The 24,443-nt window shown below is 55.5% G+C and overlaps 7 protein-coding genes across 7 annotated transcripts; 4 read left to right on the forward strand and 3 right to left on the reverse strand.

Annotated features, from left to right (window-relative positions):
- Window positions 1–3,964: 3,964 nt before the first annotated feature.
- BXZ73DRAFT_86384 (galactan 1,3-beta-galactosidase) lies at window positions 3,965–6,120 on the reverse strand (the record flags this gene model as incomplete). Its single annotated transcript, XM_048024183.1, has 15 exons — window positions 3,965–4,002; window positions 4,077–4,207; window positions 4,271–4,376; window positions 4,434–4,550; window positions 4,625–4,856; window positions 4,913–4,981; window positions 5,034–5,074; window positions 5,133–5,237; window positions 5,298–5,303; window positions 5,361–5,479; window positions 5,541–5,581; window positions 5,637–5,653; window positions 5,707–5,803; window positions 5,852–5,929; window positions 5,983–6,120. The coding sequence occupies 15 exons, from the start codon at window positions 6,118–6,120 to the stop codon at window positions 3,965–3,967; spliced, it is 1,335 nt and encodes a 444-aa protein (XP_047883936.1).
- Window positions 6,121–13,984: 7,864 nt separating this feature from the next.
- On the forward strand, window positions 13,985–15,250 carry BXZ73DRAFT_86385 (vitamin B6 biosynthesis protein; the record flags this gene model as incomplete). The annotated part of the gene is made up of 9 exons (XM_048024184.1): window positions 13,985–14,101; window positions 14,151–14,240; window positions 14,309–14,690; window positions 14,752–14,790; window positions 14,843–14,868; window positions 14,929–14,970; window positions 15,027–15,062; window positions 15,116–15,156; window positions 15,205–15,250. 9 exons carry the CDS (start codon window positions 13,985–13,987, stop codon window positions 15,248–15,250), a joined length of 819 nt encoding a protein of 272 aa, XP_047883937.1.
- Window positions 15,251–15,447: 197 nt separating this feature from the next.
- BXZ73DRAFT_73028 (uncharacterized protein) lies at window positions 15,448–15,949 on the forward strand (the record flags this gene model as incomplete). The annotated part of the gene is made up of 4 exons (XM_048021824.1): window positions 15,448–15,546; window positions 15,607–15,705; window positions 15,767–15,805; window positions 15,872–15,949. 4 exons carry the CDS (start codon window positions 15,448–15,450, stop codon window positions 15,947–15,949), a joined length of 315 nt encoding a protein of 104 aa, XP_047883938.1.
- A 661-nt stretch (window positions 15,950–16,610) lies between these two features.
- BXZ73DRAFT_95717 (uncharacterized protein) lies at window positions 16,611–17,327 on the reverse strand (the record flags this gene model as incomplete). Its single annotated transcript, XM_048026867.1, has 2 exons — window positions 16,611–16,808; window positions 16,860–17,327. The coding sequence occupies 2 exons, from the start codon at window positions 17,325–17,327 to the stop codon at window positions 16,611–16,613; spliced, it is 666 nt and encodes a 221-aa protein (XP_047883939.1).
- A 1,664-nt stretch (window positions 17,328–18,991) lies between these two features.
- On the forward strand, window positions 18,992–20,053 carry BXZ73DRAFT_86387 (cyclin-like protein; the record flags this gene model as incomplete). The annotated part of the gene is made up of 5 exons (XM_048024185.1): window positions 18,992–19,136; window positions 19,216–19,268; window positions 19,325–19,399; window positions 19,492–19,700; window positions 19,768–20,053. 5 exons carry the CDS (start codon window positions 18,992–18,994, stop codon window positions 20,051–20,053), a joined length of 768 nt encoding a protein of 255 aa, XP_047883940.1.
- A 371-nt stretch (window positions 20,054–20,424) lies between these two features.
- BXZ73DRAFT_37075 (GTP-binding protein ypt1) lies at window positions 20,425–21,616 on the reverse strand (the record flags this gene model as incomplete). The annotated part of the gene is made up of 7 exons (XM_048017938.1): window positions 20,425–20,521; window positions 20,586–20,689; window positions 20,744–20,874; window positions 20,928–21,011; window positions 21,064–21,076; window positions 21,340–21,459; window positions 21,551–21,616. 7 exons carry the CDS (start codon window positions 21,614–21,616, stop codon window positions 20,425–20,427), a joined length of 615 nt encoding a protein of 204 aa, XP_047883941.1.
- Window positions 21,617–22,193: 577 nt separating this feature from the next.
- Window positions 22,194–24,084, forward strand: BXZ73DRAFT_86389 (aspartic peptidase domain-containing protein; the record flags this gene model as incomplete). Its single annotated transcript, XM_048024186.1, has 7 exons — window positions 22,194–22,336; window positions 22,506–22,557; window positions 22,620–22,803; window positions 22,870–23,022; window positions 23,219–23,512; window positions 23,651–23,691; window positions 23,809–24,084. The coding sequence occupies 7 exons, from the start codon at window positions 22,194–22,196 to the stop codon at window positions 24,082–24,084; spliced, it is 1,143 nt and encodes a 380-aa protein (XP_047883942.1).
- Between the last annotated feature and the right edge of the window lie 359 nt (window positions 24,085–24,443).

Raw genomic sequence — 24,443 nt, forward strand, 5'->3', positions numbered from 1 at the left:
GCGCCTGGTTTTTTTGGCACTGCGTCTTCCTCCGCTCGCGGCCCTTTAGACTCGGATGCGCAGATGTCCGCGCGTAATGGCGTCCACACGGCAAGCCTCGAGCCCGGGATGCATGGTGGGATGGGAGCGTGGCCCGTTCCGGTGGACGCGTCGAGCCCGCGTGTCCGCCCACGCCGTGCCGACGCCCCCTTCTACTTCGCGTACTTTACATACTAATGGTTAGTTTCGGACCGCACCCGGTCTCGCCCAGGTGCACTCCTGATCTCCCAAGGCCTCTCCCCCGGTCGTGCGCTGTACGGTTCGGCCCTGTGGTCCTTAATGCAAGCCGTCACCCCCATCGCTCGTTGTCCGTACGCTCCCCCTGTCCGTGTCGTGCGACGGAGAGCGGGACACCTGCAACGCGTCGCAAGGCGCGACCCTTATCCGCCCTGCAGAGAACCGCCGCCGCTGAAACTCCACGCTTTCATTCAAACGTAAACAGTTCCGGACGACGACCGCGCTAGTCTCGGTGACGCCAACTGACACAACCCTCAGATCCCAGCCCGACCCTTGTGACTCCGTCGTGCGGGCTGGCTCCTTGGAAAGCCATTTCTTCGAGACGGCGATCAGCATCCTTGCTGTATGCCGCGTCCCACGGTCGGCATTCGCCTTCGCGCGGACGGACCGGTACGCGCAGCGCATCCGCGTATCCGCGCTGCAGGCTGCGGCACAGCGCATGTGGATCCCGCTGCCACTCAAGCAGTATTTCTTCCTCTGCGCCGCACACCCCGCGGGGCGCGACGTCCCATGCGCGCACGCCAGACGCGTGACGCATTCCTGGACGGGCGCACACCTGCTATCGCCCGCAGCGTCACGCGTCGTGGCAGGAGCACAAGCCCACACAAGCTTTCTGTGCGCACAGCGGCACAGGCACACAGGCCCCGCGTGCCTGTCCTCCCGCCCCGATCCCACAGTCATCGTCCCAGGGCGGACGAGCGTATCACACGTACGTGCTCACACCCCAAGCTGTATCCGGCCCAGGTGGCAGGTTGAGGCCAGGTGGCCAATGCCTCTCGCCCCGAGGCCTGCGGCGTTCTGTGGCCATGGATCATTGGCGTTCCGTGACCAGACCGGAAGCGGAAGGGACGTATGTCTGAGGAGCGCCCGTCACGCCCCGCGCCTCGAGGGTGGCCTTCTGGGTCGCGGGGCGGCAGCGAAGCTCTCTGGGTTGTGGCGAAATGGAGACGCACCACGGCTCATGATCCAAGGAGCCGCGTACCGCACCCCGCTTTTGTGTTGTGTCGCTTCGGGCGTGATGCAGTGGGCGCGGGCGGAGACAAGGCGCAGTGGGGCGGTCTTGTCGCGGTGCGCTTCTCCCTCTGATCTCACCCTCCTTCTCGTTTGCAGGTGGTGGTGCAGGGGCCCCAAGCTTCGCTGCAGCCTCGGATCGTGCACGAGGGCGTCACGTCAGACGATGATCGCGCTATCGCCCCCCTCGGATGGCACAGGGCCCACTGCCATCGAGGAGCGAGCCCGTGTATCCCGGCCGGGGCTCCAGCGAAGATGCGTCATTCACGGCCGCACACCCACGCACGCGCGGAGCTCTGGGATCGCTGCTGACGTGGTTCGTGTTCCTTGGATCTTAGTACGGTCTCGCACCGAGTCGCGACCGTCAGCGGTGTGCAAGCTCGGTGTGGCGCCGAGCACTTGACGCCGTCGGCGAATTGCACATCGGCCGGGGTCGAGAATTGCCATGACATGGTCGTGCGGCGTGCACGGCCAGAGCCCCCAAGGCCGACGCCGGAGACCGCGCGTATCGCGTGCGACACGCGCCGCGTAGCAGAGCACTGCCGTCCGCGCTCTGCGAGGACGTCCCAGAGGGTTCGAACGAGATCACGCCTATTAGAGCTGTTTGGAAAGTTACGATAGTGCACCGTAGTAATCGTGAGTTGGCGCGTTGGAGTCCTTGCTCCATGCGACTGTTGGCGGGTGTTTGGCCAGCGGGCCGACATGCCGTGGAGTGGTGGAGACACCGAAGTGGCGTCAGGTTCGTGCACTATAGTGCATTTCCAAACAGCTCTATTATGATGCGCATCATCCGTCCGCCACTCGGTGGAGAGCAGTGTGCCGTCGAGGTACGCCGTCGTTCGTGTCACGCTAATACGTTCTCTCTTGTACGGCCAAGTCAGATCCCGGGGGTCCATCCCTACTTACCACCGAACGTCCCGCTGCGCGCGTTCCAAGCCCCACCGACCCGCAGTCACCGCGAAGCACGGTCATCCACTGGCGGCGGGTTCGACCGACCTCGAGCGTGACACGCGCGCGCCCGAATCTCCGGACCAAACCCGGGCCAAGACCTGTCCCGCCGCGACCTCGAGACCGCCGCGGGCGATCGTGATGGGTGGCGAGGCGGGCAGCAGACCCGAGAAGCGTTCAGGAGGTCCCTCCGCCTGCCTGGCCCAAGACACACACGCGCGCCCCCCGGTCGCGGCGGACTCGGGATCGGCTAGTCCAGAGTTTACATCGTGGACCGGAAAAACGGAGACCAAGCCGGAGCCTCGCACCTCGGGCGAGACGGCGGGCGTGAGCCCTCTCGCGGGCGGCGCGACCGACGTGGGGTTGGGACCGCGGACGCAGCGATATCTCGCGTCAACTTGCAGCTGGAATACCATAATGTTCAGATCGCGCACGCGCACGGGGCGTCTGCTTGTGGGCGATCTGGGTCGGCCGCACCCCAGGTATAATTCCGCGCGGCGTGACACCTCCTGCGCTGGCGCGACGTTGAGCTGACGGCTGCAGCTTGCAAAACTCGAACGCGGGCTTGGCGAACGTCGCTCGCGTCAGCGCGCTGCGCCCACGGCCCCGAGCGGGCGCGCGGTGGCGCGATGTCCATGCCGCCGTGCGGCTGCATTTCAGTTGGCGTGCTGCGCCCATTTGCTTCGCGTGCGGCGTTGGTCGTTGTGTCACGCGACCGCGGCCGCAGGACGAGCCCGCAGCCAAGCTTCTCCTCGCGCATTCGGCGTCAGGAGAGGTGGACGCGCACAGGTCGAGGTGGACATGGTTTCTGCAGCCACATATATACCAGTACGACTAGCATCGCGAACTTCGGCGACCCCTGATCACGCCGCCGCAGAGGCAGGAACGGAGCAACTCAAGGGACCCACCAGACATTGGACAATCGCATTTGCACACACTTACGGTGATGGCGCTCGTTTGATCGTCATCGCGTTCTCGTCGCGGGTTGGAACGACCTGTGACGGCGGACGCGGCTCGGCGGTCGCGGGCTGCCAAATATACATACCTGAACGCAAGATCGCGGGCGCGCGGACGTGCAACCGCGGTCGTCGGACTGGACGTCGCGCGCAACGGCATCCGCGATATCCAACTGCAGGTCTTCTGTCGCTCGCACGCTGCGTGGGTGGAAAAAGCTTCACGCGTCGTCTAGGATCTGAGGCGTGACACACGGTGGTCGTGGTTTCGTCGTCCATCGCGTGCGTCCGTTCGGAGGCTGGCGGAAAGGCAGAGGATAGATTTGGGACAGCCTCATGGGGCCATGCAGATTGGCTTTTCAGAGCGGGCAAATTCACCCCGCTTATCATGCCAACCAGATGCGCGGCGGGCTGCGCACCATACAGTCCCGCCTAACGGGCAGCGTCGGGACATGCCTCGCCACCGGACCCGTGCGAGCCCCGCGCGCGGAAAGGCAGGGAGACGAGCGCGGCGGGAGGTCGAGCGTGGTGCGCCTGCGAAGATCAGAAGCGAGAAGCGCATTGACCTTCTCACATGGAGTGTCGTAGCATGCGCGATCGTCACGACGCACGCTCATGTTCGGTGGCTGGAACCGCGCGCTCGTGCGATAGGCAAGCACATTGCATTCGTTTCTGTATCGACAGGCGTGGAGAGGGAATGTCTCGGGCCGCGCATTCGCCGTCGCACTCGAGCTTGTCTGTGTCACGGACTGCCACCGCGGCACGCGCTCCCGGGATCAATAGACGATGATCTTGTCAAGATCCGCAGCGTAGTCTGTAAATACGAGCAGCGTGAGTGAAACGTTCTGTGCAACGTTCGAGAGCCGCAAAACAGATGGTGGGACTCACTCGTCTGGTTTGCGCTGAAAGTGATTGTGTTTGAGCCCGAGTTGAGGTGAAGCTTCACCGGGACACTGATGATCACGTGTCCTCCCCCGGTTGCAGGTTGGTCGACTACAACGGCCGCACCCCCGTTGACGCTGAGGTGTCATGAATCAATGAAGGGTGCCTTCAATATAATCTTAGCAGCGCTGAGAACAGACCTGACAGTCGTGTTTCTCCACGAGGAATCGCCGTTGGCGAAGTAGAGCGCCACCCATTGATCGGCGCCCTTGCCTTGAACGGTGATGGAGACACTTCCGCCGTTGCCTGATATATGAGTGTGTCAGTACAGACGGATATCGACCACTGAGACGTCTGCTGCACCAAGCCATCCCACGGCTGTGCCGCCGGAAAATGAGCTGTCCGATAAGAGCTGGGATGATCCGCTCAAGGTCCCGCGCTCGGCTTCGTACGAGGTGCCAGAGGCCGCAGACCATGTTCCTGTGGCGCGATACGTACAACGGAAACGTACTGTCAGCTGAAGAGTACAGTTTTGGAATGCAGAGCGAACATACCAGCGGATAGGTTCACGGTCCAGACATCGGCGTGAACTAGCTGCGGAGAGCCGCTGGAGAAGTCGAGCGGGTACCAAATATACGTGCTTGAACCAAGGAGGTTTGACTCCCAGCGATCACCCATGTAGATAGCGTTGGAGCCGAGGGGGAGATCATACGCATTCTGCGAGTAGTAGGTGCGCACACCCTGAGGGGCGATATCCGCTTGCGAGGACCACGGGCCGGACAACGACTATGTAAGGATATGAGGAAGGTGTAACCGCAGAGATGGAGCGCCCATCAGCTCACGGTGGCCTGGAATGCTTTGTTGGGGTTCGGGTCCCAACCAGAAGTGTGTGACGCGAATAGCCAGTACATCTGCGTGCATTGAAGTTTGGTCATGTCATGCGTATGGAACAGCGGAACATACCCCGTTCCGTTTTACGATACCGGGCGCCTCCAAAGTAGACCCTAAGGAAGTTTGTCTGTCAGCCGCCGAAAAGTGTCATCGGCGCATGATCGCACCCACCATTGAGTTGACTCGCGATGGCTGAGATGTTGTAGTAATTGTCATCCAGACGAGCAATCTTAAAGTTCTGATTGCCATCGGACGCATATAGGAAGTAGGCGGACCCTACGCCAAAGCATGGCCGTATGGGTAACCCGATGTGGCCGGAGAGTTCATGTCACATACCATCATCTTTGGTCTTATGGTGAGAAGGAGCACTATAGACAAATAGGGAAACTATTTTCGTACCATCTTGAAACAGTCCTTCGTCCCGGGAGTCGGCACCAAGTGGCTTCCAACTAGCTTTGTAAGTGTACGGGCCACACGGCGACTTGGCTGTCGCGACGCCCGCCATCGCAGCTCCATAGCTGTGACGGGGAGATCGCGTCAGAGGGCATAGAGATAGCCTTGCTTCCGACTCGGACTGACTTGGAACTATCGGAATGGAACCACATGACATATTCGCTGTTCTGCATTGAATCGGAAAGTCAATAGCACCCTTGGGAGCCCGGGAAGATTATTCACCTTAGAGTTGAAGATGACTGAAAGAAAGCTTTACGATACATACGTCACATACACGCTGATGAAGTCTCACCTTTCGGCCTCTCCACGACATTGCTGGTCGAGATCATCGTGTTGTTGATTGGTGTCAAGGCATCGTTCCGCCGGGTCCATGTGGTAAGGTCTGTGGACTGCCCGGAGATAAGTTCGATGGACGACGCAACCCCTATCACACATACACTGTAGCACGAGACTGCTTTAAAGAGCGCGCTGTTGTGCGATTTGTCTTCGCCGAGCCAATAAAAGGTGTTCCCAACCTGATAAGGTCGATGTGATTCAAATACGGTGGCCACCACAACTGAGTGCATGCCTTCATGATCCCAGCACCGTGGGCTTGAATAGCGTTGCCGCTGGTGTCGGTCCAATGCGCTCCAGAGACGATGGGCGACTGGCCGTAGACAGCGCTCACCGCGCAGGCGGCTAGGACGAGGAGGAAGGAGAAGGACATCGCGAGCATCGCAGCCCGGGGACCTTCCATCTCCCTCACCTGAGTGAGCCTTTTGTACCGCTCGACGGAGATCGTCACGAGCCCCCGGCAGCACATGCACGGACGCTCTTCGGTAGATAGTCAGGGGGACAACGGCGGCCAGGCGGTCCTTCGCGGACGACGGCAACTCGGGCGACTTAGTCCATGTTCTCGAATCCTGGAGTACCACGCGCTCACCGGAGCCCGGGCAGCACACCAGACCGAAGAAGCTTTGTACGCCGCCTGAACAGTACATGCAGCCGTTCCGTACCTGTAGAAGCACGGGCGCTGGAACATGTGAGCAGGCTTTAAAACATACGACGCAGGGGACACATACCGTGGATCCCTGCCAGTCTGCAGAACCTCATGTGCTCGAAGAGGGCTGAGAAGCTTGATGACGGTACCGCCCGAACTGAGGCCATAGGCTGTGATGCCACTGCGAGGATGGCACGACGCTCTCGCTGCATCATCTGCCAAAATGCACGCGAAATCCTCTCGACCATGCAATAGTGTCGGCAAGAGACAGCCTGAGAGGATCCAACCGTCGACGAGGGAACCAATTTGACGAATATGACGGCAACGCATGAGCAGCGCATACATTTGCCTGCGAAGAGATACGACAGCCAACGCAGCCAGGGGGAAATCGCAACGTTGCAATGCGCCGAAGGATGGAAGTGAAGATATCAGGCCACAGTGGACGCCAGGCGGAGGAGCGGACGTCCGATGGTGGGAGTCATCGAGCAAGCCTCGTACAAAGCCACAGCGGCTCTCCAGCTTTCACGCCACTCCCCCGCTTCCCCGCACTTGCCTCCAGATCCACACGCGCAATGACCACCCCAATCCAAGGCCAGACACCCGTTTCCACCCCGCCCATCCCCCATGGCGTCGGCAACGCCATCGGCACCCCTGTGGTTGCCCCCACACGTTCAAAGGACAAAGACGGCGCAAGTGGAAGTCTTGGTACCTTTGGAGTAAGCCCCTTCTTCCAGGATGTCTATACTTCGTCCTGAAGGTACCTGGTCCGATGTTCGTGCTGTCGTGCAGGTCAAGTCGGGGCTCGCGCAGATGCTGAAGGTGAGTCAGGCGCGGGCATATTAAACTTGCCGGTGCTGAAAATGTCGTAGGGTGGCGTCATCTATAAAGAAGGGAGCGGTGGTGTTAGTAAGCCGCGTACGTCGCTTGCAGCGATACGCGAAGTTAGCGAAGTTGGCGAAATAAGCGAAGCTAACCGAGCTTTTGCCATGTGGCTGCCATGTGCGCCGGTAGGCCGAGCTTGCGAGGCCTGCCCCCTGTTTCGGCCGAGCCTGCGAGGCCGCCCGCATCTGGCCGAGCCTGCGAGGCCGGTCCCGCATCTGGCCGGGCCTGCGAGGGGCTGCCCCGTTCCAAGTCCAAACGTCCCCAGTCCGCGCGCCAGCGCCTATTCCGTGGATGTCTCGCCCTGCCCCGCCCTCTTGCCCGTTTCCTTAGAGTTTTGGCAGCAAGCTGTATAAGTACAATTAGCACATGTCTTCAAAATCGTGTACTTCTTGCATGGTTCATGCTCCTAAAACAAATGATTTTGCGCGATGGGCGCCTATCCGAACGCGATATTGTGGACAGTACTTTTCACGCCTCACGCATCCAGGGTCCGATAGGCGCCTCCCGTCCTGTCTCACCTACTATGTGGAGGGGCAAGCATCTATCAGGTGAGCTTATCCCCCATTTCAAATCCCTGATAAGCATGCTCACAGGGTCCTTACAGCCTCCACTAAGCACACCACCTACTCCACATATCAAGTGCTTATCTCCCCTCTGCTTATCTCGCTCTCAAGTAAGTTACCTTTTGCTTCTATCCCGCATTGATGGCTTATCTACAGTTCCTTTCAGCTCATACTATCGCGCCTTAGCGCCTCATAGCACAGCCACACAACAATCCGCTCTACACTCCATCAAAGTGAGTTTCAAAGGTTGGATAGTGGTGTGAATGGCACTCTAATGGTGGCTTTCAGCTCATACTATTGCCGGCTTTAGCGCTTCATAGCACAGCCACATAACGACGCGCTTTACACCCCATCAAAGTGAGTTTACAAGCTCTGATAATGGTGTGAATGACACTCTAATGGTAGCTTTCAGCTCTGCATTAGCGCCTCATAGCACAGCCACATAACAACACGCTCTACACCCCATCAAAGTGAGTTGATAGAGCCATAAAACCATCTAATAAGGCCTAATATTGCCACTTTCAAGCTCCCCCACACCCTCCAGAGGTGTTGAGCTCTACCAGCCTACTATTCAACCCTGTGCACACCCTCCCTCATTATACTACGGTATAAGTGTGTGCTCAGTAGTGATGAGGCTGAAGTGCACTGCTAATTGAATGATAATAGTCCCAACTCCATTACCCACAATACATCCTTACAAAAGACAATGGATCCTTCCTACACAAACAATCCGTAAGTGCCCGCATAATTGATTGTTTGACTGTCAAATTAACCTCTGCCTTAGGACAACACCTGAACGTGATCGAGAGGAGGAGAGAGAGAGGGAAAGAGAGGGTCGTCAAATGACTTCCCCATCAGTGCGGCGAGAACGGAGACAGGAATCTTATCAGATTCCTCGGCAGCCTAATTTTGGGCAGCCTAACCAAAATTTGGATATTCCTGAGGGATCTAATCTTGGTCCCACTTTTGATGCTGGCAATGGGGGGCTTGCAGGGCCATACGGTGCATATGGACAATTTGGTGAACAATATCTTGGTGGAAGTAATATTCAGCCATTGAACATGTTTGGTGGGGAACACAATAGGCCACAAATGAACCAGCCTTCTGGCTCTCGGTTCCCTGGCAGTTTAGATTGGAATCCTAATCCAAATGCACAGCAGGGGAACTATGTAGGTGGACTTGAGGCTAATTTTGTGCAACGACAACAAAATCGTCGTGCCAATCGTGGAAGAAACCGTGGATCTACAGTTGCTGAAGCTGTTGCTGCACGGCGGCAACAAGAGGCTGAAGAGCGTGCAAACAGACAATTTGAACGACAGTCTCGACGGAGGCAGGAATCAAATCAGCAGCGACAAAGAGAGTTTCAACAAGTGTCTCAAAGGCAACTTGATATGAATGAGTGGCAGTATAGTCAGCATCAACTCCTGACTCAACGGCAACGTGAGGCGGATGCACAAGAGCAATTAAATAATCGCCAAGATATACAACGGCAGCAATCGGCTTATGAACATGAGCATAGAGAGATCCAGAGGCAAAATGCTCGCCAGGATGGTACAAATCGTGTATATAATAATCTTTCTGTTCGTAGCCGACGGGAGCGTAATGCACAACGAAATGCTGTACAGCAGACTATAAATCAGCAGCAACGCACATTACCTCCTGGCCGTCGTACATATGTTGAGCCACTTGCTCGCCACTCATTAGGCCAAATGAATATTGTGTGCTCAAAATGCATGGCACTGCACTTTATAGATGAACGTTTGACTAAGTCATCACTACGTGATCCTCGATTCAGCACTTGCTGTCTCAATGGGCAGATTATACTCCCTTTACCTGTACTTCCCCCCGAACCACTCAAAAGTCTAATGAACGGTTCTGATCCACGCTCAGGTGAATTCCTTCGAAACATTCGCTCATATAACGCTGCATTTGCATTCACATCTGTCTCAGTAAATCTTGATACTGCAGTGTTAGAAACTCCAGGTCCTTATTCCTTCCGAATGAGTGGAGAGCTTCATCATAAAATGGGCTCACTGCTTCCCTCTGAAAACAATCCCCAGCGCTATGCTCAACTGTACATTTTTGATCCTGATTTTGATGCTGCTACGGTTCGCCATCAAAATAATCAGAGCAGATTAAATCATTCAGTGCTACGGGACATTGGGGGAATGCTGGACCTGTGCAATCCTTTGGTGCTATTATATAAACGTGCATATACGATACTTCAAGAGAAGCCCCCAGAGCAACAGGTTGATGTGCGTGCTCGCATTGTGTTGCAAGCAACTACAGATCTACGTAGGTATAATCTACCTACTGCAGATGAAGTTGCAGCAATTATCCCTGGATCTGGAGCTGGCGAGGTGATCGATAAACATCGAGAAATCATTCTGCGCTTGAAAGATGGTCCTTTGGAGCGAGTGTCTAATTGCCATGCAATGTACACGTCCTTGCATTATGTGCTATTGTTTCCTACAGCACCATCTGGATGGCATACTCGCATTCCAATACGTCTTGAGCCAGGACAAAAAGCACGTGCAGAAATAATCAGCCAAAGGTGCTACTATGCCTATGTTCTGTACCCTAGATATATCAACGGTACTGAAGTTGATTATCTATTTCGTGGTGGTCGCTTATTCCAGCAATATATGGTGGATGCATGGGCCTCAGTTGAAGCCAGTGCACTTAATTGGTATCGCCACCATCAAAAAGAGATCCGTGCTGACCTTTACCGCAGTGTGCGTGATGCAATGGTAGAAGCTGACAATCATGCTGATACTGTTGATATGGGCCAGCAAGGGCATCCTGTTATTCTTCCCTCTACTCACCTTGGAAGTCCCCGTCATATGCATCAACTATTTATGGATTCAATGGCTATTTGTAGACGGTTCCGAAAGCCAGATATATTTCTTACCATGACGGCAAATCCACGGTGGCCAGAGGTTGAAGCAGCTTTGCTGGAATTAGCTGGCGGTGATAGAACACGTATGCAATCACCTGCAGATCGTCCGGACATTGTAGCAAGAGTTTTTCACTTGAAAAAACAGGCATTACTCAAGAAGATCAAAGACGGCTTTTTTTGGAAGTGCAGTTGCACATGTTTACACGATCGAGTTCCAAAAAAGAGGCCTACCACATATGCATCTCTTGATCTTTCTTCAAAACCAAGACAAGATCAGAGATGCAAGTATGGTGGATTCTATTGTATCAGCACAGATTCCAGATCCTCAAACTCATCCTATGCTATATCATACCATTACTACGTGCATGCTTCATAGTTGTGGGGACAGGTGCAAGGCAGACAATGGATCATGCTCTAAACGGTTTCCTCGCGACTTCTGTGAGGAGACAGTGTTTGGAGAGAATGGCTATCCAGTGTATGCCCGGCCAAACAATGGTCGTACCTATACTTCACATACAGGCGAAGTGTTCACTAATCAGCATGTTGTACCGTACAATCCTGAGCTCTCTGCAGAGTTTGACTGCCACATCAATGTGGAAATATGTACTTCAATTCAATCCATCAAGTACATTCATAAGTACGTGTACAAAGGCCCAGACCGTGCCACAGTGGAGGTCAGCAATGAAAAGGACGAGATTAAACGGTTTCTAGATGCTCGATATATTGGTCCACCAGAAGCAATGTGGCATTTGCAGGAATGGCCGATGCATGCAGAACTGCCTCATGTGTACAGACTTCCTGTGCATATTGAGAATGAGCACATGTTATATTTCAACCCTGAAGTGGACACTGCTGGACAAGTTTTGAACCGTGCAAATGTGGAGCGAACTATGCTTACAGAGTGGTTTGCAACCAATCAGAACGACCCTACAGCTCATACTTATCTCTATCAAGATTTCCCTGAGGCTTATGTGTGGAATAAAAACACACATAGATGGACGAAAAGGAAAGAAGGGTTTGCTATTGGACGGCTACACTCAGTGCACCCATCTGCTGGAGATCGGTTCTATCTTCGCTTACTCCTAACAGTTGTACGAGGTGCAACAAGCTATTTAGATCTAAGAACTGTGAACGGTCAATCTTTTGAATCATTTCAGGCTGCTTGCCTGGCACGTGGTCTTCTTGAAGCAGATGGTGAATGGGAAGATTGCTTAGAGGAAGCCTCACATATGCGAACTGGAGCTGCAATGCGCCAGCTGTTCACTGTTATTCTGGCTGAGAATCATCCATCTGATCCCTTATCTCTTTGGGAGAGGTTTAAGGCACACCTTTGTGATGATTTGGGTCACAGGCTTACTACTCTAGGTTTCTCAGAGCCTTCACCAGAGCAAGTCTTCAATTATGGACTATTTCTGCTCAAAGAATTACTGATTCAACGTGGAAAGAGATATGACCTGTTCAAGCTACCTGAGCCTGTTCCAGATGCTCGGTTTGGCATTCAGAATAATAGCTTAGTAGCAGAGGAGTTGAACTATGATCACAATGTTTTACAAGAACGTGTTACCACAAACTGTGAGCGCTTCAATGCCGCACAAACAACAGTGTTCAATACTGTAATGAGCTCTGTGACAAATAATCAGGGAAAGATCATATTTGTTCACAGTGCTGGCGGCTGTGGTAAAACATTTCTGTGTAACACAATTGCAGCAGCAGTGCGTGCTTTAAATACGGTTGTACTAACTGTGGCCTCCTCAGGTATTGCAGCTTTACTTTTGGAGGGAGGACGTACAGCACACTCACGTTTTGGCATTCCTATTCCTTGCTTTGATGACTCTGTCTGTAATAGATTGTTTCAGGATGGCTATCAAGAAATGCTTCGTCATACCAAGCTCATTATTTGGGATGAAGTTCCTATGCAGCATCGATTTGCTGTTGAAGCTGTGAGCCGGTCCCTTCAACGTGCGCTTCACAATCAGTGCCCATTTGGAGGGATTACTGTTCTGTTTGGAGGCGACTTTCGTCAAACTCTGCCTGTCGTTCCACGAGGGGGAAGACCTCAGATTGTGGGAGCTACACTATGCCGATCATATTTATGGGAGCACGTTCAAGTGATGCATTTGTCTCAAAACATGCGCTTAGAGCAGTCGCCCGAAAGCACTCAATTTGCACAATGGCTGCTACAAGTTGGACAAGGGGCCAATGCCACTGCTGATAGTATCGTAACACTTCCTGAGTCTATGCGTTTACCTCAGCAAACTGTTGAATGCCTTATTTCTTCCACATATCCTAATGTCAATGCCCCTAACAAGCCTGATCAATACTTCTTGGACCGCACCATATTGTCGGCAAAGAATGATTCAGTGGATGACCTAAACCACATCATTCTAGGACAGTTCCCAGGTGAACAATGCATTCTACACTCTGCAGACAGTGTAGAGAACGATGAGAGTGCACAATATACAACTGAGTTCTTACAGTCTATAAATGTCCCAGGACTCCCTCTCGCTCATCTTGCATTGAAACCAGGCTGTCCATTAATGTTGCTCAGAAATATTGATCCACGAAATGGGCTTTGCAATGGCACACGATTGGTGTTAATAGTGATTCAGCCACGAGTCCTCTTATGTAGAATCCTTGGTGGTGAGCATGCTGGAAGGGAAGTATGTATTCCGAGGCTTACTCTTGAGCCTAACACGGAAGATCTCCCTTTGAAGCTACGCCGCCGCCAATTCCCTGTGCGATTGGCATTTGCAATGACAATCAACAAAGCTCAGGGGCAATCAGTGACACATGTTGGCTTAGATTTGCGTACCGGAGTGTTCACCCATGGACAACTCTATGTCGCTCTTTCTCGCTGCACTTCACCTTCACGAATCAAAGTGTTGCTTGAAGATGGCAAAGAGGACATGACAACAGTCAATATTGTCTATCGAGAGGTTATTCCACCAGAGTAACAATGCTACTGTGTTGTGCTGTACTGTCTTTCCATTGCTATGCAAGTCATGTATTATAATCACTATGTCTACAACTCTGTTCCAGTTTCACTTCTTTTATTTATGTATCACTGATACTGTATTATATTTTATTTGCCTGACTTTAGGGCAGGCTCAAATAGACTTCAATCTGGCTGAGCCCTCTTGATTAACTTATTGTAGTGAGTATACAAATGAACACTTGATTTGATTGAAGCGTCTCAAGGGCCGAAGGCCCGCACATATCGTGGCAACGCCACGGGTACACACTAGTCATGGATGTTGTGAACGCCGAGCAGGCTCGCATAGCCGAAGAAGCTGGTGCCTGCGCCGTCATGGCTTTGGAACGTGTTCCTGCCGACATTCGTGCCTCAGGAGGCGTTGCGCGGATGGTAAGTCGTGTGTCGTGAGCAAGAACATGGCCCTCATACCTATCCTCAGAGTGACCCGAGCATGATCAAAAAAATCGTCGATGCCGTCACGATCCCCGTCATGGCGAAAGTGCGGATAGGACATTTCGTCGAGGCACAGGTTCGTCCGCCCTAAATGCTCACATGCCAGTCACGTAACTTATCATCGATGTATTGCTCACGCGGTAGATCCTTCAAGCTATTGGTATCGACTATATCGACGAGTCAGAGGTTCTCACACCTGCTGATGAGGAGCACCACATCAACAAGCACGCGTTCAAGGTCCCTTTCGTTTGTGGTTGCCGGAACCTCGGTGAAGCGCTCCGTCGCATCTCTGAGGGTGCCGCTTTCATTCGCACAAAGGGTGAAGCGGGCACTGGCAACGTCGTAGAAGCCGTGCGGCACCAACGTGCCGTCATGAGCGAAATCCGCAAGGCGAGCGTCATGACCGAGGAGGAGCTCTATACCCTCGCGAAAGAAATCCAGGCACCCTACCACTTGGTCAAGGAGACTGCACGTCTGAAGAGGCTGCCTGTGGTCAATTTCGCGGCCGGTGGTATTGCGACCCCGGGTGTGTGCGTCTGTCCGTGATCCGCATGACTGTTCTGACTGTTGAATGCCCCTCGTACCAGCTGACGCTGCGCTCATGATGCAACTTGGTTGCGACGGTGGTGAGTTCGCCCCAAATATGCTCTTGGGCCTTTTCTGAACCTTCTCATACAGTTTTCGTCGGCTCCGGCATCTTCCATGTATGGGATCTTGCTACCTGCGCCATATTGCTTCGACATACTAAATCAGCTATCGTGCAGTCTGGGGATCCCGCGAAGCGTGCTCGGGCTATCGTGCAGGCCGTGCGTGTCTGAAGTTTTGCGTCGTCAATCAATATTTGATACCACTGTGTCTGCAGGTCACGCACTTCAACAACCCCAAGGTCTTGGCGGAGGTAGGAAGACCGATGAACAGAAAGTAACGGTGACGCTTACGACATCTCTGTAGATTTCCGAGGACCTTGGCCCTGCCATGGTTGGATTGACCATGTAAGTACGCTGAAAGATCATCCTTCAGATTTGCTGACATCTCTATAGTGACGATAACTTGAAGGGCGGGAAGCTCGCTGGTCGCGGATGGTGAAGGACTCTTCTCCGCGCATAAAACGCGCCGGCTACAAGAGGATAGTTGGATCCATACAATCATAGACATGTAAAACACCGGTTAAAGTCGTAGCATCAATGTTGTACTCCTCCGCCATGACGTCATGGTTAGCGTTCGCTATATGGGCGCCTCGCGTATCCTCAGCGTCTGTCACCCCACATCCAACAACCACTACCATGTCCCTCGCACAGAAGACCCGGGGACAGCTCACTCAGAACGCTACGGAGGAGCAGAAGTCTCCCACCGCAGAACAGACGCTGAAAGATTTTGTTGCGGTATGTCTTCACGACTGCAACAATTCGCGCGGCCGGTTTCATGTAGCGCGGGGCACACAGGAGGATCCAGACTCTCGTTACACGTTCGACAGTGAACGCGGCGCACCAAAATCTGAGATTTTCCGAGAAGGGAAGGAGAAGGGTCGGAAATGCATCATGGTGCGCTACGCTTTCCTCTCACCCCCTTGTCCACACTGCTCACGAACCCTCGACTCGGCAGGTGCAAATGCACTCAACACGGATGTTCCAGGCAATGCAGGTGCGTCCCTCTCTTTCAGTGACCTTTCAGCTTGGCGGAAGCTGATGAGTGTGGGTCGGGGTGCAGGATCAAGATTTCTTTTGCGCCTTGCCCATGGACCCTTCGCGGACGCACATCGAATGCACCCGGTTGCCCAAGAATTGACATGTACCGCTCGCCAGTCTTGGGTATTGTCAATGTATTCTAGTACACTACTAGCCTTGGCGGGACACTGGCACGACATAGCTCCGCGTGTGCCAAAGATGTTCGGGCGCGTGCAATTGTCTTGGTGCTCATGGAACTCGTGGACTGCTTTTCCTCATCCGATGTTGTGTTTGGGCATGAGAGTGCGTTCGGTAGGTCTTCTGTTTGCTCATGTGTCTTGTATGACTGGAGCATGGCCTTAAACTCTCCGCCCAACATCAGAAAGACTTGAGACGGACGCATTGGGACCGATTTCATGCCGTGGAATACAATCAGCTCGATAAATAGTGGGTGCAGAGTCAACTTGATGAGGATCATGGCCGAAAGGGTGAGGTGCACCGCTGATCAAAAATATCGAGGCAGAATTTTTCGATCTACAGCTGTGCATCACCGGTTAAAACGGACCTCCACAACCCGTGGAAGCTGATGAGCGATGGCTTACGGTGAATGATCCATAGACGCACATCGGATGCTAAAGAACTAACTCAACGATCGCTGGCGCGTTGACAAGATTGGGCAATCTAGTAAACCATTAGAGAGGTGTAACATTATGTGTGTGCCGTACAATTGCAAGCAGAGCATTAAGAATCAGATGAAAACAGCCAAACAGCCACTACCAAGGCTACGGCCTGACAAAATCAGCACCGAGCACACCCAACCGAGCCTTCTCCAGCTGAGAAGACGTGGTCGCGCGCCGCAACTCTGCGGCCTTGACCTCGAGGTCCGCGATATTCAACTCGTTCATGGCGCGTTGGGCCAATTTGCCGACTGTGACATACTCAGTCTCGATATGCGTGCGGTGTGCCCGAAGGCGTGCAAGCTACAGCAAGAGTGAGAAAGGCAGGGCATAAATAAACGGGGCTTCACTCACCTCTGCGTCGATCTCCGCGGTAGCGCTCTTCACTTGATACTTAGGAATCTCAGGGACGAAACCTGGCTCAACTGGGTGCTCCGGGGCAGAAGCAGCAATGGGGGCGGGGGCAGCGGCGGGAACGGGAGTTCCAGGCTTGGTTTCTGGTTTATTTGGTTGATGCGTGCCGCGACGACCCCACTCTGGTTTCAGTGGAAGACCGGGGCCTGCACGCGGACCTGTAGGCGGAGACCGCGAGCGTCGTTTGGGAGGAGGGGGTCGTCTGTCCTTGTCTCTATCTCGTTCTCTGTTGTCTGAGCTGGTACCAGCGTCGGGCCTGGGAGGCAGCGACGTTCTGTTGTGAGGTGACGCGCTTGGCTGCAGCAAGGGAGCAGGAGGTCGAATGGATGGTGTGGGCGCGATGACAGTAGGGGTGACAGTAGGGGGGATGACTGGCGCAGAAACCGTCGCAAGGGACTCTTTGAGCATGAGTGATGGTGATGGCACATGTACGGGAGCAGGTGCAGGAGTTGGTGCAAGTACCTCAGTATGAGTGGGATTTGATTCGGTCATGGGGACATCTACTGGTTCCTCTGGTTCTTTCATCGTAATGTCTCCGTCGGCATCCGGTCTGGTAGGCTCCGGAACGGTGACCTCTGGTTGAAGCTGAGGGATATCCTGATTGACCTGTTGAGGCGGTCGAGGACGGATTCGTGGACCCGTAGGTGTCGGTGGACGCGGTGGACGCGTGGGCGACTTCCGAGGAGGTAAGACATGTCGCTTTGGCGGAGGAGTCTTAGTTGGAGACCGACTTCGTGAGCGACTGGGAGATCTGGTGCGCTTTCTTGCTCTCGGCGGGCTCTTCTTGCGTGGTGGCGAACGACTGTAAGAGCGACGACGCGGAGGAGGGGAACGGCGGTCACGGCCTCTATAGTCTGTCGGCGGTATGCGACTGTTACGAGCGGGACTTGGCTCACGACGCGCTTCACGCCTCGGAGGACTACGACTCCTGCGAATGGAAGATGGCCTGGGGCGGTCGCGCGGCGAGGGGTCTTGATGAGGGCGAGTACTAGAGCGGGCGGCTGAGATGGAATGGTTGCCCAACCTAATCTCGCCTGGGGATCGCGACCTCGAGCGGATGGGACGAGACGTCTCTGGCTTGTAAGGGGATGCCGCCCGACTCGCATTTTGCGGCGGAGTCACGCGGTGAGTGGCCGGCGAAGTGGGCGAACGCGCTCGACTACGTGCAGGCGATGGGTCTGCACGCTCTGAGATCCTGGAAGCTGTATGCGCGTGAGCAGAGAGAAGCCACATCGAGGTGGAGAGAGCACGTACTCAAGTCGCGTGGCGGCGACCGCGACTTACGAGGGTACCACTTCCGCTCTGGCTCAACCTCGCGCGCCCTGTCTCGGCCGTACCGTCTGTCTTCCTCTCGTTGACGTGCCAGCTCTCTCTCCCGGCCCTCTACCCGCTGCCTTGTCCAATCTCGGTCCTTGTCGTCATATCGTCCCGGGGCTGGCCCTCGGTCGCGTCGCACCTCGTCGTATCTGTGGTCTCGGTCGCGTTCCCTGTCCCTGACTCGGTCTCTGTCCCGCCCATAGTCTTCTTGTGGTCTTGAGGAGCGATAGTCAGAGCCGCGCCTATCAAAGTCGCGTTCGCGAAACCTATTGTCCTCCCGGCGACTATAGTAGTCGGTCGGTGGCGGGGGTCGAGCCGACCGGTATAGGTCCGACGACCGGCCGACCTCGTACGGATCCCGAGGGGGTGCAGGTCTCGACCGCGGTGGTGACACCGGTACAGGATACGCGTGACGATCCGAGAAGAAGGATATCTGTCCGGGGGAAGTGCAGTAGGTGGGCGAGAGGGCCGCAAGTCAGACGGACGTCGAGAAGGAGAGGCGAAGTCCGGCTTGGGCGGAAGGTGAGACATGGTGCTGAAGCTGGTATGCCCCGCTCAGACCTCACCCGGGTCTATCAGGGGACGGGCCAGAAAGTCTGCGGAAGGGAGGTGGTGGCAGGGAAAAGAGGTGGCAGGGGAGGTCGTGGTCGAGTTGTGTCGCGCGTTTGACGCGCGCCATGACCTCTTGAACCTCAGCCACGACCAAGCTTCCCTCAGACCACGGTTCTTGTCCTTGGCTACTCTACCCCGCTAAAATGTCGACGTCGCTATATCCGCTGGCGTCTCTGGCGCGGATCGAGAAAACCCCGTCGCGCGAAGATGGCGTACCGGAAGATTTGGAGCTGGACCTGAGGGCATTTGGATGTAAATTAATCCACGAGGCTGGAGTCTTCTACGACAGTACGTCGCTTTACTTTGGGAACGCAGTTATGAGCTCACCAGAGTGGAACAGAAACAGGTGGCCGTGGCTACTGCGCAGATTTGTTTCAGAGGTTTTGGTATGTTACTTCAATGAAGCAGTTTGGCATCGGTGTGAGTAGCTTCAACCTCTCATAAAAGGGTCTCTTGGTTGAAAGAACGCCTCACAGGACGTTGGATTGGGTGCGCTTTACCTGGCTTCAAAGCTGGAAGAGTGCCCGGTTCGCATGCGCGACCTCATCAACGTCTACGACCTCCTCCTGCAGCACACCGCGCACAAGCTGAAGCACCAACACCGATCCTCTTCGTCCTCTTCGTCCTCCTCCTCCCGCGCGAGTTCGAATACATACCCATGTCGTACTTCGGCTCAACCTTCTACGACCTCAAAGACGCGCTGGTCGTTGCGGAGATGCAGATCTTGAAACGACTGGGGTTCAATGTGAACGTCGTGCTCCCTTACGGCACGCTGGTCAACTACCTGCGTCTCCTCGGCCTCGCGGACCGCGAAGACGTGTCGAGCAAATCGTGGGGCTACCTGAACGATGCGCGAGTACCTCTTCAACTCCCGCCGTAGACCTCGCGTTCACGTTGATCGGTCCACATTATCCAATAGGTTGCAGACACCGGTGTACGCGGTGTACGCGGTGCCCACCATCGCCAGCGCGGCGATCATGCTAGCCACAAGGCATCTGAACATAGCGCTTCCGTCGAGTCCAGACGCTTGCTGGTGGGAGCTGTTCGACGCGGACTGGCAAGACATTTGGAGCGTCGCTGGGTATATCATGAGGTTATATCGCGAACGCAGCACAGAGGACCAGGCTCGTGTTATGGGCCTGGTATCCAAAAAGGCAGTTCGTTCATGGATAGAGGATAACAGTCGTCATAGTTCTGATACTTGACATACCACTTCCAGTGTAGCTTCTTCTGTAGCCTAGTATACCACTTTACAGCATGACCTCCTAGCCTCTAAGGGCACTCTACACGCACATCAATCTGTCGACATTAATCCCTACATCTAGGTATGCATCGTGTCTGCGACAACAGATTCTGTCTGGAAGAAGTGCCGAAAGATACGTTACCACTCCCCAAACAGTCGTCAGAAAGAAAGCGGGAATGATATGAACGGAGGCAAGTCCAACAACAAAGGCTGTAAGCATAGATTATACGAACGAGAACTCTCCAGTACCCGCCCCGACCACGACATGCACGACAGTCCCCTAGCTGTCAGGATGCAAGCAGCAGCCTCGCACACAACAGGCAGTGAAGCCATTCAGCAGCAGCCACCGCTTTGCTGCTGCGTGACGGTTTGGCCCGGCGTGATGGTTGATGACTTGCCGGTGCCTGCCGCCGTGGTGGTAGAGCCCATGCTGAACAGGGGTAAGCCCACGAATCAGCATCAACAGAGCTGGAAGTGGAAGTGGAAGGCCATACCGGTCCTTGATCTGCTTAGCCATCGTCAAGAACGCCTGCTCGACATTCGTTGCGTTCTTCGCCGAAGTCTCCAGGAAGGGGATGTTGAGCTGGTCCGCGAACTCCTGCAAACCGTGCACGTTGAGTTTCTGGAGACGGGAAGCACCACAGTTACCTACCTTCGCGACACTGTACTCCACAACCTTCTTGCTGGTGAGGTCAGACTTGTTGCCGACGAGCAGCTTGTTCACGCCCTCAGATGCGTAACGGTCGATCTCCTGCAGCCACTGCTTGACGTTTGTGAAGGTGTCTAACGAAACCAGTGATGAGCGGCGGATGGGATATAGCTTGATGGGGTCCTACCGTTATCGGTAACGTCGTAGACAACAATGATACCATGCGCGCCACGGTAGTACGACGAGGTAATGGTGCGGAAACGTTCTTGTCCTGTACAAACGCGATCAGACGATTTTGAACCAACAACAGGGTGAAAACATACCTGCGGTATCCCACTACATCAAGCCGCCCGCGCGTCAGTTACAATCTCCACAATCTCTCGGATACGTTTTGAACGGAGATGGTCAACAGGAACGTGTACTTGCACGCATCACGACGCTGGGGCCAATGCTGCCGGGACGCGCCCAGACCGGCATCTACGGCGATGCTTCGGGCATGTAGCACAACTTGTATTCTATACAGCCTCGAAGGATGCTCCAGAGCAACGTACACGATGGCGAGGATGCGGCCAGAAAAGGGAGAGGATGAAGATACGCACAATCTGGAGTTTCACGGTCTTGCCCTCGAGTTCGATGGTCCTAATCTTGAAGTCCACGCCAATCGTGCTGATGTAGCTCTCCGTGTAGGTGTCGTCCGCGAAACGGAGCAGCAAGCAGGACTGTAGAGGAACGACGCGTGGCCATGTAAGCCCGCTGCGATGGGATTATCCGCAGCACCCTTTGTGGGACGGATATGAGGGAACCACGTACCTTGCCGACACCAGAATCACCAATCAGGAGGAGCTTGAAGAGGTAGTCGTACTCGGAGGTGTGCATGGCGGTCGTACGGGGTGGCGGGGAGGTCTTGGAGGGGATGGGAAGTCTAACAGACGGTCGTGGAAGGAGGAGAGCGGAAGGGTTCAGGCGGTGGTCGTGACGCGTGTCGCTCGCTCTGTTTGGCAGCGCATGGCCGGCAGACGCCCTTTGTGCTCACCACCGCCTCCCCTCTGCCGCCCGCGCCATTCCCCGTCCCGCCCGCACTCTCCCAGCCATCTCTCCGGCGCTGCCATCAGCTGGCGATGCTGATCTTGGGCTACTGCACATAGCCTGTAGAACATGATGTGAGTACCTACTGGCTAAGCGGCAAGAGAAGCTCTGGCCAACGGAAATAGACTCGATGGACGGGGGTGCTCACAAAACCACATTTCCTGCCTCTGCTTATGTATCATGTTCCAACGTAGCGCCGTATACCAGCTTATAATTCTGTCCAGCACGGTTGTGGATGCCTTGACTTGACGGTGTCTAGTCACCGGTGAAGGTTACCCTCTTCGCTTTGGCATGCTGTCAGCCTCGGTCAGCTCCATGACAATCCGTGCATACAGCACCGTGCTTCCCCTCTCACCTTCGCCGCATCATGTCTCAACGTGGTGGTTTCGCCCACTGGCTCGTAGCTCTTTCGTGTCTTCTTGCCGCGGTCCGGATGTTGGGGCGAGGGGCAAAATACCTATCCAACTGGTGTCGCCGAGCTCGAACACTGAACCTCGAATCTCGGCGACGGTCAATGGAGACCTGACTGTGGCAAGCAGCCACGACTTGTAAGTGCCGTAATCGCGTCGTTGTTTATATTTTCATTGATCGATCCTGCATAGCGCGTACCTCATTGAGGTTAAGTGGGTACCTTCCATACTCGATTTCAAGTCAATTAAATCCTCTGATCCGCTCCCAGCATCGGCGGCCAGGCGTTTAGTCTCCTCCTTGACACGGGCTCCTCTGACCTGGTAAGTTTGACTTCGCAGCAGCAGCGCCTGACATTTCGAGCCGCTGATTGGCGAGCGAACAGTGGGTCGTGTCCTCTGACTGCATATCAGAAGAGTGCGCAGGGGTCCGAAAATACAACAGGACTTCTTCCCTGACATTGACCGACCAGCCCTTCCATCTCGACTATCTTGCCGGAAACGTGACTGGCCTCGTTGGCGCTGACACCGCCAGGCTCGGAGACTTCGAGGTTTCGGAACAGACGTTCGGTTAGTGCTCCCTCTTTCCCCCTTCGGTCCGAGGCAATGTCTCGATGCTCTCACACATGCTCACAGCCATGGCCAATTCCACAAACGGCCTAGGGCTCTCTGATACCGGAAACAGTGGCATCTTGGGTTTGGCGTTTCCTGCCGAAGCCTCCATTCCTGACACGATTGGCCGAACAATAGCGGACAATCTGTTCTCAGGACTGAATGATGACTCCCAGGGTTCTTCGCGTTCCGGCTCGGCCGCGACACCAACAGCTCCTCGTTCACGTTGGGGGAGCTCGACCCATCACTTGCGGCGTCCATCGAAGAGCTCACGATCCACCCCGTCCTCCCCACGCGCGGCTCGCTCTACGACTACTGGAAGCTGCCCCTCCAGTCACTGTCTATCAACGGCACGACATTCGCTCTGTCCAAGTCGCGCGTCAGGGGCGCCCATCGCCTATCGCCGTCCTCGACACGGGCACGACGCTCATCCTCGGGCCGACGGCCGACGTCGCGCGCTTTTGGGCGTCGGTCGGCGGGGCGAGGCAGTCCGAGCGCGGGTGGGAAATCCCCTGCACGCGCGGGGTGTCCGTCTCGTTCGCCCTGGGCGAGGGCGACCAGCAGACGGCGTACGCCGTCGACCCTGCGGACATGTCCTGGGCGGCAGAAGGTTCCGTCGACCTCGGCGACTGGTGTCTGGGCGGTGTGCAAGCGAACGACGGGGTGAGTAGAAGGTCCCCCCGCTTCCTTCGTCTTCTTCTTATCCTCGAGTCGGCGTGCTGAGCCGTTCCCTTTTTTCTGCGCCACACATATGCCTTCATCTCCGTGCTCGTTGGGACCCGCACCCCGTTCCCCCTCTTCACAGATTTCGCCGCGGACTGGCTCCTGGGGGACACGTTCTTGCGGGTACGTCCGCCCCCCTTCTCTCCTCCCCCCGAGTGCCCCGCGCACGCCCCCGACCTCGCGCCCGTACCACGCTCACGCCCCGTCCACGGCCCACCCTCGGGCCTGCGCTCCCCGCAGAACGTGTACGCCACGCACCACGTCGCGACGGGCTCGCGGCCGCCCGCCATCGGGCTTCGCGGCCTGACCGACCCTCCTGCCGCCCAGGCGGCGTTCGTGGCGCGTCGGGGCGCGGATCCCCTGCCCCCCTCGCGGGTCGTCTTGCCCCCGCCGGCGGACCGTGCGCTCACGGGCGGGGACATCTGTGGCATCGCGACAGCTTGCGGGGTCGTGGCGGGTGCGGTGATCGTCGTTTTGTTCATGGCGCGGAAGGGGAGGCGGAGGAGCGGGGACTAGCGGGTGCCCACCCCCGCGGTCCCGCCTGGGCGGTGCGGTTCGATCATGTCGGAAAGCGGTAGCGGTAGATTATTGGCTCGTGAGCACTGGGGCGGTATGATACATGCATGCGACAGTTCTGTAGGCCGAGAAGGCGGGGGAATATAGAAGAAGCGCTATGGTACACCGCAAGCACAGGGGCATTGTCCGGGGAGAAGAGGGCGCCGGGTGGAAGTTTGCGAGGTCCTGTCGGGCCGACTTACTTGCCGCCGACGTACTGAGGCTGGTAGCCGTAAGCCGCGGCGTTCGGCGGCGGGCTCATGGCCTCCCACTGGCCTGGGCCGGGGTGTTGCCATCCGTGGCCGGAAGAGCGGGCTCCC

This window comes from Epithele typhae, assembly GCF_022376455.1.
Source record: "Epithele typhae strain CBS 203.58 chromosome Unknown BXZ73scaffold_1, whole genome shotgun sequence".
Lineage (NCBI taxonomy): Eukaryota > Fungi > Basidiomycota > Agaricomycetes > Polyporales > Epitheliaceae > Epithele > Epithele typhae.